This window comes from Chroicocephalus ridibundus, chromosome 7 (genome assembly GCF_963924245.1).
Source record: "Chroicocephalus ridibundus chromosome 7, bChrRid1.1, whole genome shotgun sequence".
NCBI classification, from domain to species: domain Eukaryota; kingdom Metazoa; phylum Chordata; class Aves; order Charadriiformes; family Laridae; genus Chroicocephalus; species Chroicocephalus ridibundus.
In genome coordinates, this window is record NC_086290.1 from 43,317,207 (window position 1) to 43,331,055 (window position 13,849).

At 41.7% G+C, this 13,849-nt stretch overlaps 1 protein-coding gene across 10 annotated transcripts in view; it reads right to left on the reverse strand.

Moving 5' to 3' along the window:
• AGAP1 (ArfGAP with GTPase domain, ankyrin repeat and PH domain 1) overlaps positions 1-13,849 on the reverse strand; it is a 380,589-nt gene that overhangs the window by 229,932 nt on the left and 136,808 nt on the right. For all 10 annotated transcript variants that reach the window (XM_063341692.1, XM_063341691.1, XM_063341694.1 and 7 more), the window contains 2 exons: positions 13,011-13,152; positions 9,018-9,152 (listed from right to left, as the gene is read on the reverse strand). In XM_063341692.1, the coding sequence (XP_063197762.1) occupies positions 9,018-9,152; positions 13,011-13,152 (277 nt within the window). The remainder of the gene's footprint in view (positions 1-9,017; positions 9,153-13,010; positions 13,153-13,849) is intronic.

Consider the following 13,849-nt stretch of genomic DNA (forward strand, 5'->3'; position numbering starts at 1 on the left):
ATAGATTGGAAATGATACTTAACAAAAAACGAGAGCAGATACTGTCATCTTTTCAGATACACTTACCAAACTGAACACAACCTCCATTCCTGGAGAAAGAACAATCGCATTCTTTCAGATTAGTGCCTATATCCACATCAGCACACAGAACTATAATTTAATTTATGGCTACAGTACAGACATTACTGACACATACATGTTCAACAGTAATTTTTAATATTTAGTGGAGGACAAATTAATGTGTATGATGGGACAGTAACAAAAATCACATTTTATTCATGGTACTGGATGCATAAGCAGGTGTGGCAGGACACATCCAGAAACAAAATCTCCAAGTTTACAACACCAGCTGCAGATAAGGCAGAGATTTTAAGAAGTAAGAAAATTTTCAAACTTTCTGCCTCTTCCAGAATTTGTTTTCACTTCAGCTTTTGGTGTTAATGGAAAACAATTCCTAATTGCTTGCAAGACACTCCACAAATGTGCTTATAACATTTTACCTCTGAAATACAGTTTACATGATGCTCTAAAAGGCGCTGCTGATGCCTCTCACTCTCAGGACTATTGCCAATAAAAGCAATTGACCACCAAACAACTGATACTTCCTGCCCCGGAGTTTTTCTTGAAGTTTGCGTTAAGGGATATAAACCTACCGGAGCAATTCTGAACCTTCAGTATTGGAAATCTTATTCTTTCACATTTTGATGAAATGTATCAACGTTCTTGTTTCCATTTAGTGAAGAATTTTTGCACACGATGTTTCTCCAGGAAGTGCTCGATTCGTAAAGCTCAGTTTGAGACTTTCTATATGACATTGACTTCAGATATTGAATAATTTCCTCCTACCGACTAACGTGGGACCCTCCCATAACAACGTAAAGTCTGATGTATGGTATCGGAACTGGTGGAGAACACCCCATCTAAGGGTATGTGTCTGAAAGATTAAACGGAAATCAGTTAAGTCCGGGGAGAAATTCTGTAGAGACATAAAAGGAGCCACTACAAAACCACCAATTAAGCTAAATTCTTGTTTCCAGAACTGCACAAACGAAATAAGATTATTTATTGACGGTGCTTAAGAGTTATGGCCAGGTAAGAGTAAGAGCAAAGTTTCATAACATCGAGTTTAGAATAAAACATATGCAGAAACAAACTTTGCAAGACAAGACGGATCAGATTTGTGTATTTATGTATTTTTTTTTCTACTGACTTTCACTACTAAATGCTTAGAATTTTCTGATTCAGTTATACATAGCACAGAAGAAAATTGTCTAAAGACTGTTTATAAAATATATTAACACCTGTTTAAAGTTTGCTGTCTTCCCCAAGCAATGCAAAACAGGAAAAGAAAGAATACCACGTGGAGGTATTCAAGTAAAGAATTTCCCCAAGTAGGGAATTACCCCTCCCGTGCATGGCTATGGTGAGGTGCCGGGGAGACGGACAGCAGAGAGCCATATCCTCCAGCAAGCGAGAGGTCTTGGAAAGGGCTGTTACACTGCGTTCGGACCTAAAGTCCTACTGCCGTGAAAGGATATGGGTTGTTCTGGTTGATTTATTTATTTATTTATTTATTAAATTGGGAAGTACACAAGGCACCTAAAAAAGAAAAAAACAGCTTCTCCCGCATGCAATGAAGAAAAATTGACATTTTGAAACCTTTTTCGAACACTAACAGCTTAAATGTCACTGACGGTCAAACTTAAGAGCAAGGATGAGGTGTAGAAATACTGCCCACCAGCGTCAGGAAGGGGGCTGGTGGCAGGGCCGGGCCTCGGCTGACAGGCCCGTTCCTCACACCCGAGCTGCTGCCCACGCAGGGAGGCAAAACCCAACCCTCCCACCGCTTCGGATAACCTGATGCCCCGTGAAACTCGGGGCACACAGACAGGCTGCCGGCAGCCCCTCTGGCCGGCTAACGACGAGCGGCACGAACGGAATTACCGAGCTCGCTGGCCCAAGCGCTCAGCCTGGAAGAGGCCGGCCGCCAGCCGGGCCCTCGCGCACGTGCCTTTCGCGGAGGAACGGGGCTGGCGGCGGGCAGGAGCAGCCGGGGAAAGTCTCCACGTCCCCGGCGAGGAGGGAAGGGCGGTGGGGGGGTGTTTCGCAGCCCCGGGGAGGCGGCGGGATGGGCCGGGAGGGGCCTGTCAGGCCCGGGGCTACCTCAGCCCCCCGGCCGCGGCCCCCGGGGGGAGGCCGGGGGGCAGGCACCGCCCCCGACACCGGCCGGCCCTGCCTTCCATGCTTTGTTTGCACTGAAACGTTAGATAAAAGCCTTAATTTTATCCTCATTTAAACACCGATTGGTGCTTAGAGTGAACGGGGGCAGAGGGTTTGTTGCTCCAGGCTAAGCCATAGTATTAAGGACAAAAATTACACCCCTTTTATTCCTCCTGCTTAAAAAATTAAGGAATATACAAATATCTAGATGTAACAAACCAAAAAGATTTGTTTCCCCAGTATTGATGCAGCACGGAGGAGCTTGTCAAAGTTTCGCCAGGCTGATCCAGACCATCTTTGACCAGCCTAAGGGACGAGTAACCACAGCAGCACATTGCTGGGGGTGCTGTACCGCAGGCCCCAGTGCGCTCCAAAAAGTCACCCAAATACAGGTAATTCCAGGAGAAATTCCAGAGGACCTGCTCCCCAGCCCTGCAACCCACTGCCCCAGCCTCCCGCTCCCAAACAGAAGCAGCCCTCGGGCCACATCTAGTGCAAGAGTGAATGTTGCCTCCTCTTCCTAAAATAGCTGTCAGCAGAATAGCACTGAGACTTTATTTACTTCCCATTAGACTGATTAACATTTCCTAACGAAAACACATCTATAAAAGCTGACTTGATAATACTGATAGCAAGTGACAGCCTTTCCCCGCTATCCGCCTGTACAAGGATTAATTTGTCATCTTCCATCCCTTAATGGAGAATTTGTACTTCAAGGTTCCCCTTTTAGAGTTGTTCAACACAACATTAGAAATATTATTTGGATTTGCAAATAAAAGATTTCTGGTAAATGTTCACACACAACAGACACAATCAATAACAAAAGATTAGTTTAATTTTCAAATAAAACCCCCACAAAAAACAGCACACCATCACAGACAAAGGTCCAATCTGTGAGGGAGCAACGGCCTCTAACTCCTGCCTCAATATTCACAGATTTATTGGTATTCTGGGCATTTTTATTTCAAAATTTGTGTGTTACAGCCATCCATACAAGGTAAAACCTCCCAATTCTGTGTTTTGATGACATATATGTGACAGACACATATATCCTACAGCCTGCAGAACAGAACGGTGTATTTGAGCTTTCACCTTCTCCCTTGTTTAGGATGCATGCCAAAGCACTAAAACCCAAACCTGAACCCCAAATAAACACCAGTCCTAACCAACGCGTTTTTCTTAAGACAGACATGGCAGCAACAATGCCATCCATGCTGAGACAAGTAAGTTCTCTCATCAAAAATCTTCCACCAAGTGTATCTTCACAGGATGTGATTTGTCTGACAGGACCTTAACTGGAAGCCTCTAAATCTTGATGTTGCAGAAATCCCTTCCCAACAGGGTTCATCAGAACATACATATATACATATATACACACAGAGACACAAATACATACATGTGTATATATACACAAGACAAAAAAAGAAATACAGTTCTATGCATTCCTACTAGCCACACAAACACGTCAGACTGCAAGCCCTTGAGGTTGGAAATTAAGAAATTTTAAAGTTATAGTACTAAGATGACTAACCAGTGGGTTTACATCATTTTGCCTTACACATAGAGGGTTAGAGTAGTAATGACAGCAACATAAAGGATCTCCACACTGAAAGTTTGTGTTGAACGATGTAAATACCTTCTACTTTGATCACTAGCAGGTATACAACCAAAGTGCAGCGCTAAGCTACTGTAACAGGCTCAACTCAATTGAAATCAGATCCAAACCCTTTTGTTTCACACCCAGTGACGCAAGCTATATCGATGGTAAAATTTTATCTTCTAAATATTTGAACATTTGCTTCTCCCCTGCGATGTCAGAAAATTGCACAGCACACAGTTAAATGGGTCAAAGAAAATCTGAACATAAAGCAGGGAAAGATGTGCAATTATGAATACATCATGAACAAAAATAAAAGTCATTCTTATGCATTAATGGTACATCAAGCTAATTCAATAAGGCTAAAATCATTAAAAAGGCATCCTGGGGCAGTACACAGTCATTACAATACTGTGCTGACAAGAAATATTAAAATAATCATTTCCGATGTCATTGATAAAATCCATTCTGATAAGCAGGAACTCCCCCCCCTTCTTAACTGGGAAATCTGAAGTAAAATGGATCTTATTAGCATTTGATTTATTTTTAAAAACATAATTCCCTTGTCCAACAATTCCCAATTCCAAATATCAAAAGCTACAAAGAATTTACTATCCTCCATCATTGGGCACATTATTAAGCTAATCCCCTGGAACCTGGAAGTTTTCTTTTTAATTTCAGACTGAATTTCAGGGCCTGCTCGTGCAGCTCTGACTTCAAGCAGCATCAGAGATAGTCCCAAGTGGGAAAACGCTGAAAGTTAAAAACAGCCCTCTAAAATGTTCAAAATCCTGCTTCACTTCAGAGTATAAACTTTTACACAAAACAGCTGATCGTCACATCACAGGGTGCCTGAATACTTACCGCACTTAGGAAATTACAAGCTCTATCCTACTACAAATTAAACAGTTGAATTTGTAAATTATTATTAGGGTATCAGAAAACAAGTGATTCATCATATGCACGTTCCAAAGGACTACGAATAACCATCCTGACAACTACTGCTTACAAATTACAGTTTTCAGTTTCTCAAAGCATTAAAAACCAGTTATTTAAAAATACATAGATGTGCATTAACTACACATCAGCCTTCATAAAAAGTTTCTGCACACAGAAGTGAAATATTATTGTAAAGCAGTTCGTATTACAAAATAAGAACCTACGGACTCAATGATCTTCAAGGTCTTTTCCAACCTAAATGACTCTCTGGTTCTATACTCTGTTACAATCAATAGTGAGCTTATCAACTGTAATCAAGCATTGTAAACAATGTATTTGGATTTAACTAAAGAAAGCAGCATTTTCATCATAATAATCATTCAAGTTAAATTATTCTACCACTCAACTGCGGGGAAAATAGGAAATGAGTCACAACAGACAACCACTAACAGAGTTCAGTGGATGCTTGCAGGGGAAAAATTAGAAATTTACTTTCTAATGTGTGCACAATGAAGGAGTAAAAGACCCTTCAATGCCACTTCCAATTTCTTCCTCAGAAAGGTAGGTCTACATCACATCAAGGCAGAAAACAGAAACAAGAAACTAGATTTTAGAGAAATCTTGTAAAACGGCACCCTTTGCGACAAACTAATAATTGGTATGTTAAAGAAAAGTCTGCTCTAACTTGGACTGGTAAGAGGGGCTTAGACAATGGAAGTTTACAGACAGTTTCAGGTTTACCAACTCACTGGCAATTCAAAGTTCCTGAAAAACAGAAGGGGGAGAGGAAGAACAGGGTACATTTGGACATTTGGACCATAAATTATGTATGTAAATCCCAGCTGATGCAAACCACTGCACAGTGTTTGACTTGACTAAAATAAAGAGTGTGCAATGGGAGCATTAGCATGACTAAACCAAACCTAATCTCACCTATTGTGTCCACTGCAATATCCACATTAAAAAAAACAACCAAACAAACAACCCCCCCTGCCCCCAAACAAAACAACACCTAAGCAACAAACCACCCATAGCAATCAACATTATTCTAAAAATTTAAAACAAGTGAAGCATTCAAAGTTACCATCCAAGAAAAGCTGTGGGACCTTGGCTGACATACTGAAATACCCTCTCAGACCTACCAAAGCAAACACTTGGAGCATCTAAACACCAAGCATTACCTACCCTGGAATATAACAAATAGTGATTAAATCCCATACCTAAATACCAAGAACAGGTACCCATCCAGCTGGGAGCAAAGTCTAAAACCAATTTCAATACACAAAAAGCGGTCTTAATAGGTATAATAGCTCCATGTCTTGCATCCAGCTACTAACTTGTTCAACAACTATTTTTCCTCAGCAACACACAATAAAAAAAACCTTTCTTACCCATTCACCTATTAATGAAATGCAATAATTGGTCTGTACCCCTTTCAAGTTTGCTGAAAAATGCAGTTAATTCCTGAAGGCTGCTGGCACTGACTCGAGGTTTCCTCAAAATAGGAAGAAATGCTTAAGAGTATATTATGTGAACACCTCTACTTCGCCTGTTCCTCCTCCCCTCAGCCCTTCTTTTCCTTGCTCATTGACAATATTTACATCAAGAAGTGTTTTTTTCAAGTCACACTAGACTTTCTGATGTTGGATAATTGGCTCCATTTATTTTGGAGAGGATCTGAATGCAAAGAGAAGTTATTAACCAATGCTGTGTGCTGTTGAGCAAGCAGGGATGAAAGTCCATTGAGGGGGGCCGAAGAGGCAGTCCCTCAAAAGGTTATATTGCAGAATTCACTTGCATTTAAAAAAGCAAAAATACTAAACTATGGGTGTGGGGTCCAAGTCATGCAACCAGGCAGACGTTTGGCTCCCTTGTTGAAGAAGGGGCCTGACTCCTTTAGCATAAGATGAGGAAGAGCCACTCCAGTTTAAGAGCAGCTTCAGAGAAGATGCGACACTTGGCAGAAGCCAACAAGGTAACGGACTGCCTGCACGCAGACTCACAGAGCACTAACATGTTCTACAGTTGCAACAGCAAGTCACAAGCCATTACGTTACATCAGGTGTGGTTATATACATTTTATATTCCATGCCTATCAACACACAAAGAATTTGGAACGGAATTGCAGCACATGTGCAAAACTTCCGTACATTTCATCACACAAGCTTTAATTTCCTATTGAATACAATTTCACAAAAGAAGTAACATATTTTTTGCTGAAAAAGTAAAAGAAGCGAAGTAATTGTCATTAGTCAAAGGCTTTCACACTATTAGTGGTCATTAAAGCAATGGTGATATAGCCAGCCCCTACAGTGCTTCCTACCATCCCACTCATCTCCCACTAAGTCAGCCTGCTGACGTACATTACAATGATATTTCACATCCTTTTTCTGAAGGAAGGATAATTTAGAAATTTTCTTCACACTTCTGCACTTCTACCCCTTGCCTTTCAAAGGTCTGCCTATAGACTATATGAACCCTCTGGAGAAGCCACTAAAACCGCTCTTCAGCCTACATCCAACCCAAACGTCCTAGAGTTGCACAAACCAAGCGTCATTTAATCAAGCGCTCCCTGTTAACAATGTGCGCTGTTCATTCACACCCCCTCACATAACGGGCTTAAAAAGTTGCTTTGTTTCTGGCTGAAATAAACAGCAAAAATTATCAGGAATTGGATTTAGGCCCAGACGTGTCTGGCGACTGTAACACACTTATACAGAAGCATTCTTAATCCTATTAGTTGGCAAATGTTAAATAGCTGGTTGACTGCCGTGTAGGAAAAACAAAACCTTGATATTTCTTAAACACACACTCTTTCTAAGTTCTTTCTACTTACTGCTGAAATTTAGCGGAGAGACAAATACGCTTCCTGGAAGCTTAACAAGTTTATCACACTACCTTTGTGCCAAGAGACTTCTCTCTCAAAAGTGTGGGGGGAGAAAAGTAGACTGTCAAAGACCCACAAACACCATGACTTGGAATATAGAATTAGAAATCTAACTATAGCTAGCATTCAAAAATAAATGTACTAACAAAAAACCCTAATGGTTCTTTGAAACTCATATTCAAAACGGAAAAATCCAGGCAGTGAAAACAGTGATTTCTGCAACTCGTTCAAGCGGAAACAGTGAGCAAAGCGCAAAGATGCGGCTTCAAATGCATTCCTCTGAAATCCTACAAACAGGATGGTAGGATTGGAATTACACCTACCGCAGGGCACGTCAGTATTTTCCATTTAAGAACTTGAATGTTTTGCTTTCCTTTTTTAATTTTTAATTATTTTTTTTTGTACATACAGATGTGACACTGTCTCACATTACCACAGACAGCACAGGTCTTTGCTGTGAAAAATGAAAAGCTGGCAACAAAAAAATAAAACAAACGCAGAACTAAGGAGCTCTGAGAAGTATTTCAACATAATTAAGAAGGTTTTTACATGCAGAAGAACCACTGTGAGGAAAAGCAGACGCGTTCAGCCACTGGACAACCCTGATTAGAAGGGAAGACAGCAAAGCCCCAAGACACCTGGCTGAATTTCCACTAGAGGGTGCACGAAGCCCATCTCATCCAGCACAGACAAGCAAGCAGCCCTTCTCCAGGCACGCAACTTCTTCCATGGGGGAGCTGATCCAAAATAGTTACACATGGTCAGAAAGCACTTTTTTTTTTTTTGAGATGATACACAATGATCCCAAATGATCCCCAAACTAGAACGTTGCTGCTAATGATGTTTTAAATCACCCTTAAGCAGCCAACTTCACTTCTACACCTGTACATAAGACTCCCAACCTCTAACGCTCCATGAACGCCGTGTGTTACTTCTCATGATTACTCTGTCGCTGTTTTCTCCATTTATTCTGCATCTCTCAAGTGTGGAAGACAATTTTCAACCACTTTGCACAAATTGCCTCTCTGTGTCTCCATGAGCACTAAATCAAAACTAAGACAATTTTGCTGAATTAAACTGAGCAAAGAAATCTGAAAAATAAATGAATACTAAAATCAAGTATCTTAAGATACTCTAGCCTAAAAGTGCTGATAGGGAACACAACACCATGCACGTGCCATGTTCAGCCTAATGAGCCCTCTAGTTCACTTAAGGCAGTATTAGAAAATAAATCCCTAAAAACGAGCATCGTCTTTAACTAAACATGAGTAAATACTTGCACAACAAGTACCTGAGCTATCAGACACTGGTCATTCTTTAGAAAACCAGCTACAGGACTGTGTGATATGCTAGATAAAAAAAAGTCATTTTTACCGTCTTGGAAGACCCTCTCCACATTGAGCCCGTAAGTAGCACAAGTTTCGTAGTAAGTGCATCTCTTGAGATCATTTGATAACTTTCTCGCTCTGGCATCGTCTATGACACGCGGATTACTGGAACTTATAGCATCTACAGCAATGGCAGGGGAAAAAAAAAAAAAAACAATACATGTTTAAATATAATTTGAAAACAACATCTTATACTTACCAGTACCGTCCCAGTGAATTTAAGCACAAACCCCGAGACTTTCAGAATTTGTAGAAATTGGTACATTTTCTGGGGTACACGTCAATTCCAATTTTATACTTTGTTGATAAACTCACCAGCATACTGATTAATTCGAAAAAACAGGAAGAAAACTAAAATGCTTTTTTGTTACCTTAAAAATATGTTTAAGTTGCTAACTGCGAAATATACACAACCCCCTGAAAGAACATGAGCTTTGATGTAAAACATACTTAGAAAAACAAGTGGCTGATGATTATAAACATCTCAAATGATTTTTAGAACTCCTATAAATATCAGCAGTGGCTTACAAGTGACCCACACCTGTAGAGCATGAAGCACGGAATGTGACCTGTTTGTAAGAACAAGAACATTTTCAGTAGAGAAATGGGACACTGGGAGAAACAGTACCAGGTGTTACCCTAACACTCAGGGAAAGCATTAGATTTACACAAGAGATGCTTTCCTTAAAAAACCACCAACAAAAAACCCAATAAAAAACCCCTAGCCAACACTAAGACCAGGGCAGGGGTGGTGGGTAAAGATAAGAAATAACAAAGCTGTACAGGACTGCAATTATCACGCAGCTGGAAAAAAAAAAAAAAATAAATCTAGAGTCCGGCTTTTTCCCTCAGTTCCTCATGTGTGCTTTTTTTTTGGTCCTTCCCATTTTCTAGGCTAGTTCTCTCAGCGTTTTGCGTAGGCAGAGGCAGCCAACAGTGTGCCAGCGAGGCCGGGCTGGAAGCAAAAAGCACTCTGCTGAAGCCTAACCCCGAACCCTCAGCACACACTGTGCCTCCGTCCAGGCAGACACTCACCAGTTTAATGTAAAACAGAGATTTTTCATATATTTACAGTTTGCACTGCTGACCTTTCAAAGTCACAGCCAAGACTGGATTGAGAAACTCATCGTAAACGACTCTCTCAAACCTTGATTTAAATGCACCCATGAGACATTGTGTGAACACACTGCAAAAGCCAATAAAAATTCTATTTTTCTAAACAAATAATGATACTTTGTACCTCTCTGAAAGAGCTACTTTCATGTATGCTTTTTAACTTCAATTTCTAGAGTCTGAGCTGAAAAAGACTTTACATCAGGGAAAAAAAAATAAATCATGCTAACCAATGAAAAAGTTTCTTCATTGCTGCTCCATCGTAGCGAAGAACTCTACAAAGGTTACACAGTTTGACTATTTATAAGTGATAATACTCTGAACAAATCTTAAAAAGCAACTTTTTTTTTTCCCCCCAGGAGTATCACAGTAATCTTTAGCTGTGGCAAAAAAAGTTCTAAGGGGAAACAGCAGCACAACCTGTCCTACAAAACTCTGCAGCTACCACCTTGCCACCACAACAGGCACCCATGCCAGCATTTAGAGCTGCTCAAAGTTTTCCTAAAAATCTGCTATTTTCTGTGGCAGCAAAACCGCCTTCGTTCTTTGGAAAAGCAGCCTGACTTTAATGTGAGCATGAAGCCAGTGACTACTGCAGTGCTGTACTCGAGGCTCACTTCTGGGCATGACATGTCCACCACTTGACTGATGTTATCACTAACTCCTCACAAGGTCTAATTAATAAAACCACAGCAGTTATTTGGAGAGCTAACAGCAGAGGGTGGTGAGCCCCTGGCCCAGGTTGCCCAGAGAAGCTGTGGCTGCCCCATCCCTGGAGGGGTTCAAGGCCAGGTTGGACGGGGCTTGGAGCAACCTGGGCTGGTGGGAGGTGTCCCTGCCCAGGGCAGGGGGGTTGGAACCAGGTGACCTTTGAGGTCCCTTCCAACCCAAACTATTCTATGATTCTATATTTTTTTTAATCAGCAGAGGGCGCTGAAAACATTTAACCAGAAATGAATGGCTCAGCAAATGCATGGCTTCAAGAAGTTTGGCTTCTGAAGCAAATTCAGCGCTAGAGCCCGGTCCACCACCCACAGGAGAACAACAAGGCAGGGGAAGCATCAGGCGACCGCTAATATTTTCGGAGAGACTTCGTTTCGCAGCTCATTTCAAGAATACCAGTGAAAACCAACAAGCTGGATGTCAAGCAGCTATATTTCAAATATGATTTTAGCAGGTGTATTTATATATTTCATCTTACTGCACTGTTTGACAGTCAGGGAACCAAATAGCTTTGTTTTCTTCTGATGCTTACTCCCAGAATTAGCAGTGTTTCCACCTTTAGTCATATTTAAATAAATAAATCAGTGCTGCAACAGAAAATGAACTTTGAGAAACAAATTCCTCTCTAGTAGAAAGCAGGATGAGATGGAAAGCCATACCCCAAAGTGTCAGAAGAGCAGAAAGGGAAGCACTTCACAGAAACGTTTACCTCTCCTTTTTCAACTCCAGTTTTAAGTTGGCAGCATGGCCCTTCAAAGCAGTTTCTTTTCTGCTTTTTGGCTGTAGTTTCTGCTATCCTAGGACTTTTTGTGTACCTACTTCCCTTTTCATTTTTTATCATCTGTTTCCGCCTAAATCCCAGTTGCAATTTCTCCTTCCCTGCTGCCCACACTTCCCCTGCCTTCACGTGGTGTCACAGCTCTGCAGGCAGACAGGGGAAGCAAATTGCTCTCTGACCACAAGCCTGACAAAAGATTAAGCTGAGAAAGCAGTGAAAAGCTTCAACATCACCAAAATACCAATGGCATACGATAACAGGGAATATGTCCAAAATAAAATCTACAAGAGGAACTCACGACGCTTGCATTGCCCTTCTAATGTGGTGCAGAAATATGTTGAGAGCAACACTTCAGTACGGAGACACTCACAAAAATGTCTGTACTGTGCTTCCAGAACAGCAGCTCTGTAAGTGTAAGAAGTCTGAAGTCCGGCACCTATGCAGAAACTCCTCATTTTTGGTAAGAGTTATCACAGGAGGAGCGTCTACATGGTTAGATGCAAAGCAGCCTCAGCTCTTGGGTGTCTACTCCATGCAGCAAACCAACCACAGTGTGGCCAACTGCTGAAACATTAATGCAAGGCACTGGCAAAACAAGGAAGGGAATACCCAAAAGACAGCTCACATGCGAAAAAACCTGAAATATTGCTGGCTCCTTTCCCTTCCCACATTTGCCCACAGGATAGCTGCAGCTAGCTGCTGCTCCAGGAGGGGGTCCGGACAAACAGAACAGGGAGGGCGGGCTGTTTCAGGAGGCTAAAAGCTACATTTCCATCTGGTTTGAAGAACGTTATAACTGAGAGACTGCACAAGGGCATGGTTCAGTTCTGTTTGTTCACCCTGTGTTGAAGGTTTTTGAACCCTGATGCGTCTGCCTCCTTGGAACGCCACGGTATTGATCAGTTCTAGACTGTCAAGCTGAAGGAGACCAGTCTCACCTCAGAACTTCATTACACAACTGATTCACCTGCCCAAATTCAACACCACCATCTCCCTGCCGATGCAGAAAACCACCAAGACTGGCAAGAATATTTTTGTTAAATCATCATTCTGAATCATCATTGCTGAAGTCCGACACTCCCTGTCCCAAGAGTCCAGCGTGGACATTTGTCTCCCATCTCAAACCAGCCCTCCCTACACCACGGCCCTGTAGCCAAGGAAGCCCAGATGGCCACTACCAGCCAAGGAAGCCCGGATGGCAAACCACCACCCTGCTGATGAACTGCTGGTTTATCCACAAGCTCTCCTCATCAGATGAGCAGCAGTGCTGATGCAAGAGAGGGGAAAGGACAGGACATGGCTTTGCCAGCTTGGAACAGGCGATACAGTCACAGAAATACACTTGTAAGTGAAGACTGCACTTACCCTGGGTTCCCACTAGTACCATTGGAATTTCACTAGTGTTGCGATAGTTAGCCATGCGGCTGTAGTAGTGGTAAACAGTCTGGAAGCTAATTTCATCTTCCAAGCTGAAGACAAATATAACAGCATCCACCCACATGGCAAACTGCAGAATAAAAACGGAAAAGGCACACTGTGAGAAAAGCAGTAAAGAGGGAAAAAAAGAGAGAAACGTTTTTACCTTACTTGGAGGGAAATACACATCAGAAAAACTTTAAGTACAATAACCAAGGCCTTAAATGGGGCATATCATTACTAAAATGATGAATCAACATTCATCGCTCTGCAAGTGATGGGGATCTGAGATAGAGAGAGGTTTTTCCCCCACGCTCACAACTGCATCTCTTTGTCGCTGGTATATGGTATTACAAGCCCAACTACCGTCAGGGCTCATTGGTTTTGATTCACAGAAACAGAAAAATTTGCAGCCTCAGATTTCTGAATTTGTGAATTATAAGTGAAAAACACTTCTGTAAGTACCTAAACGCTTTATTTAGTGTGTTATTTCCCTACCCTGTGCTTTACACGCATGCCTGCTGATGTTAATGCCAGGACAAGTATTAACGGTTGTGCTTGTACAAGCTTTGCTAGTAATTCTCACATCTTGATTGGCGTCCAAAAACATGAATTTCAAATTTCCAATTCTTCACTACACAGACACCGTAACTGAGCAAACAGTACTGAAGGTCTCATTCAGTTTTCAGCGTGAAAGCAAACTGTTCTCTCCCGGCATCAGTAATCTGCTACAAAACATGCACACACACGTGCCAACACAAGGTGCTGCTCAGGGGACCATGCAAGTA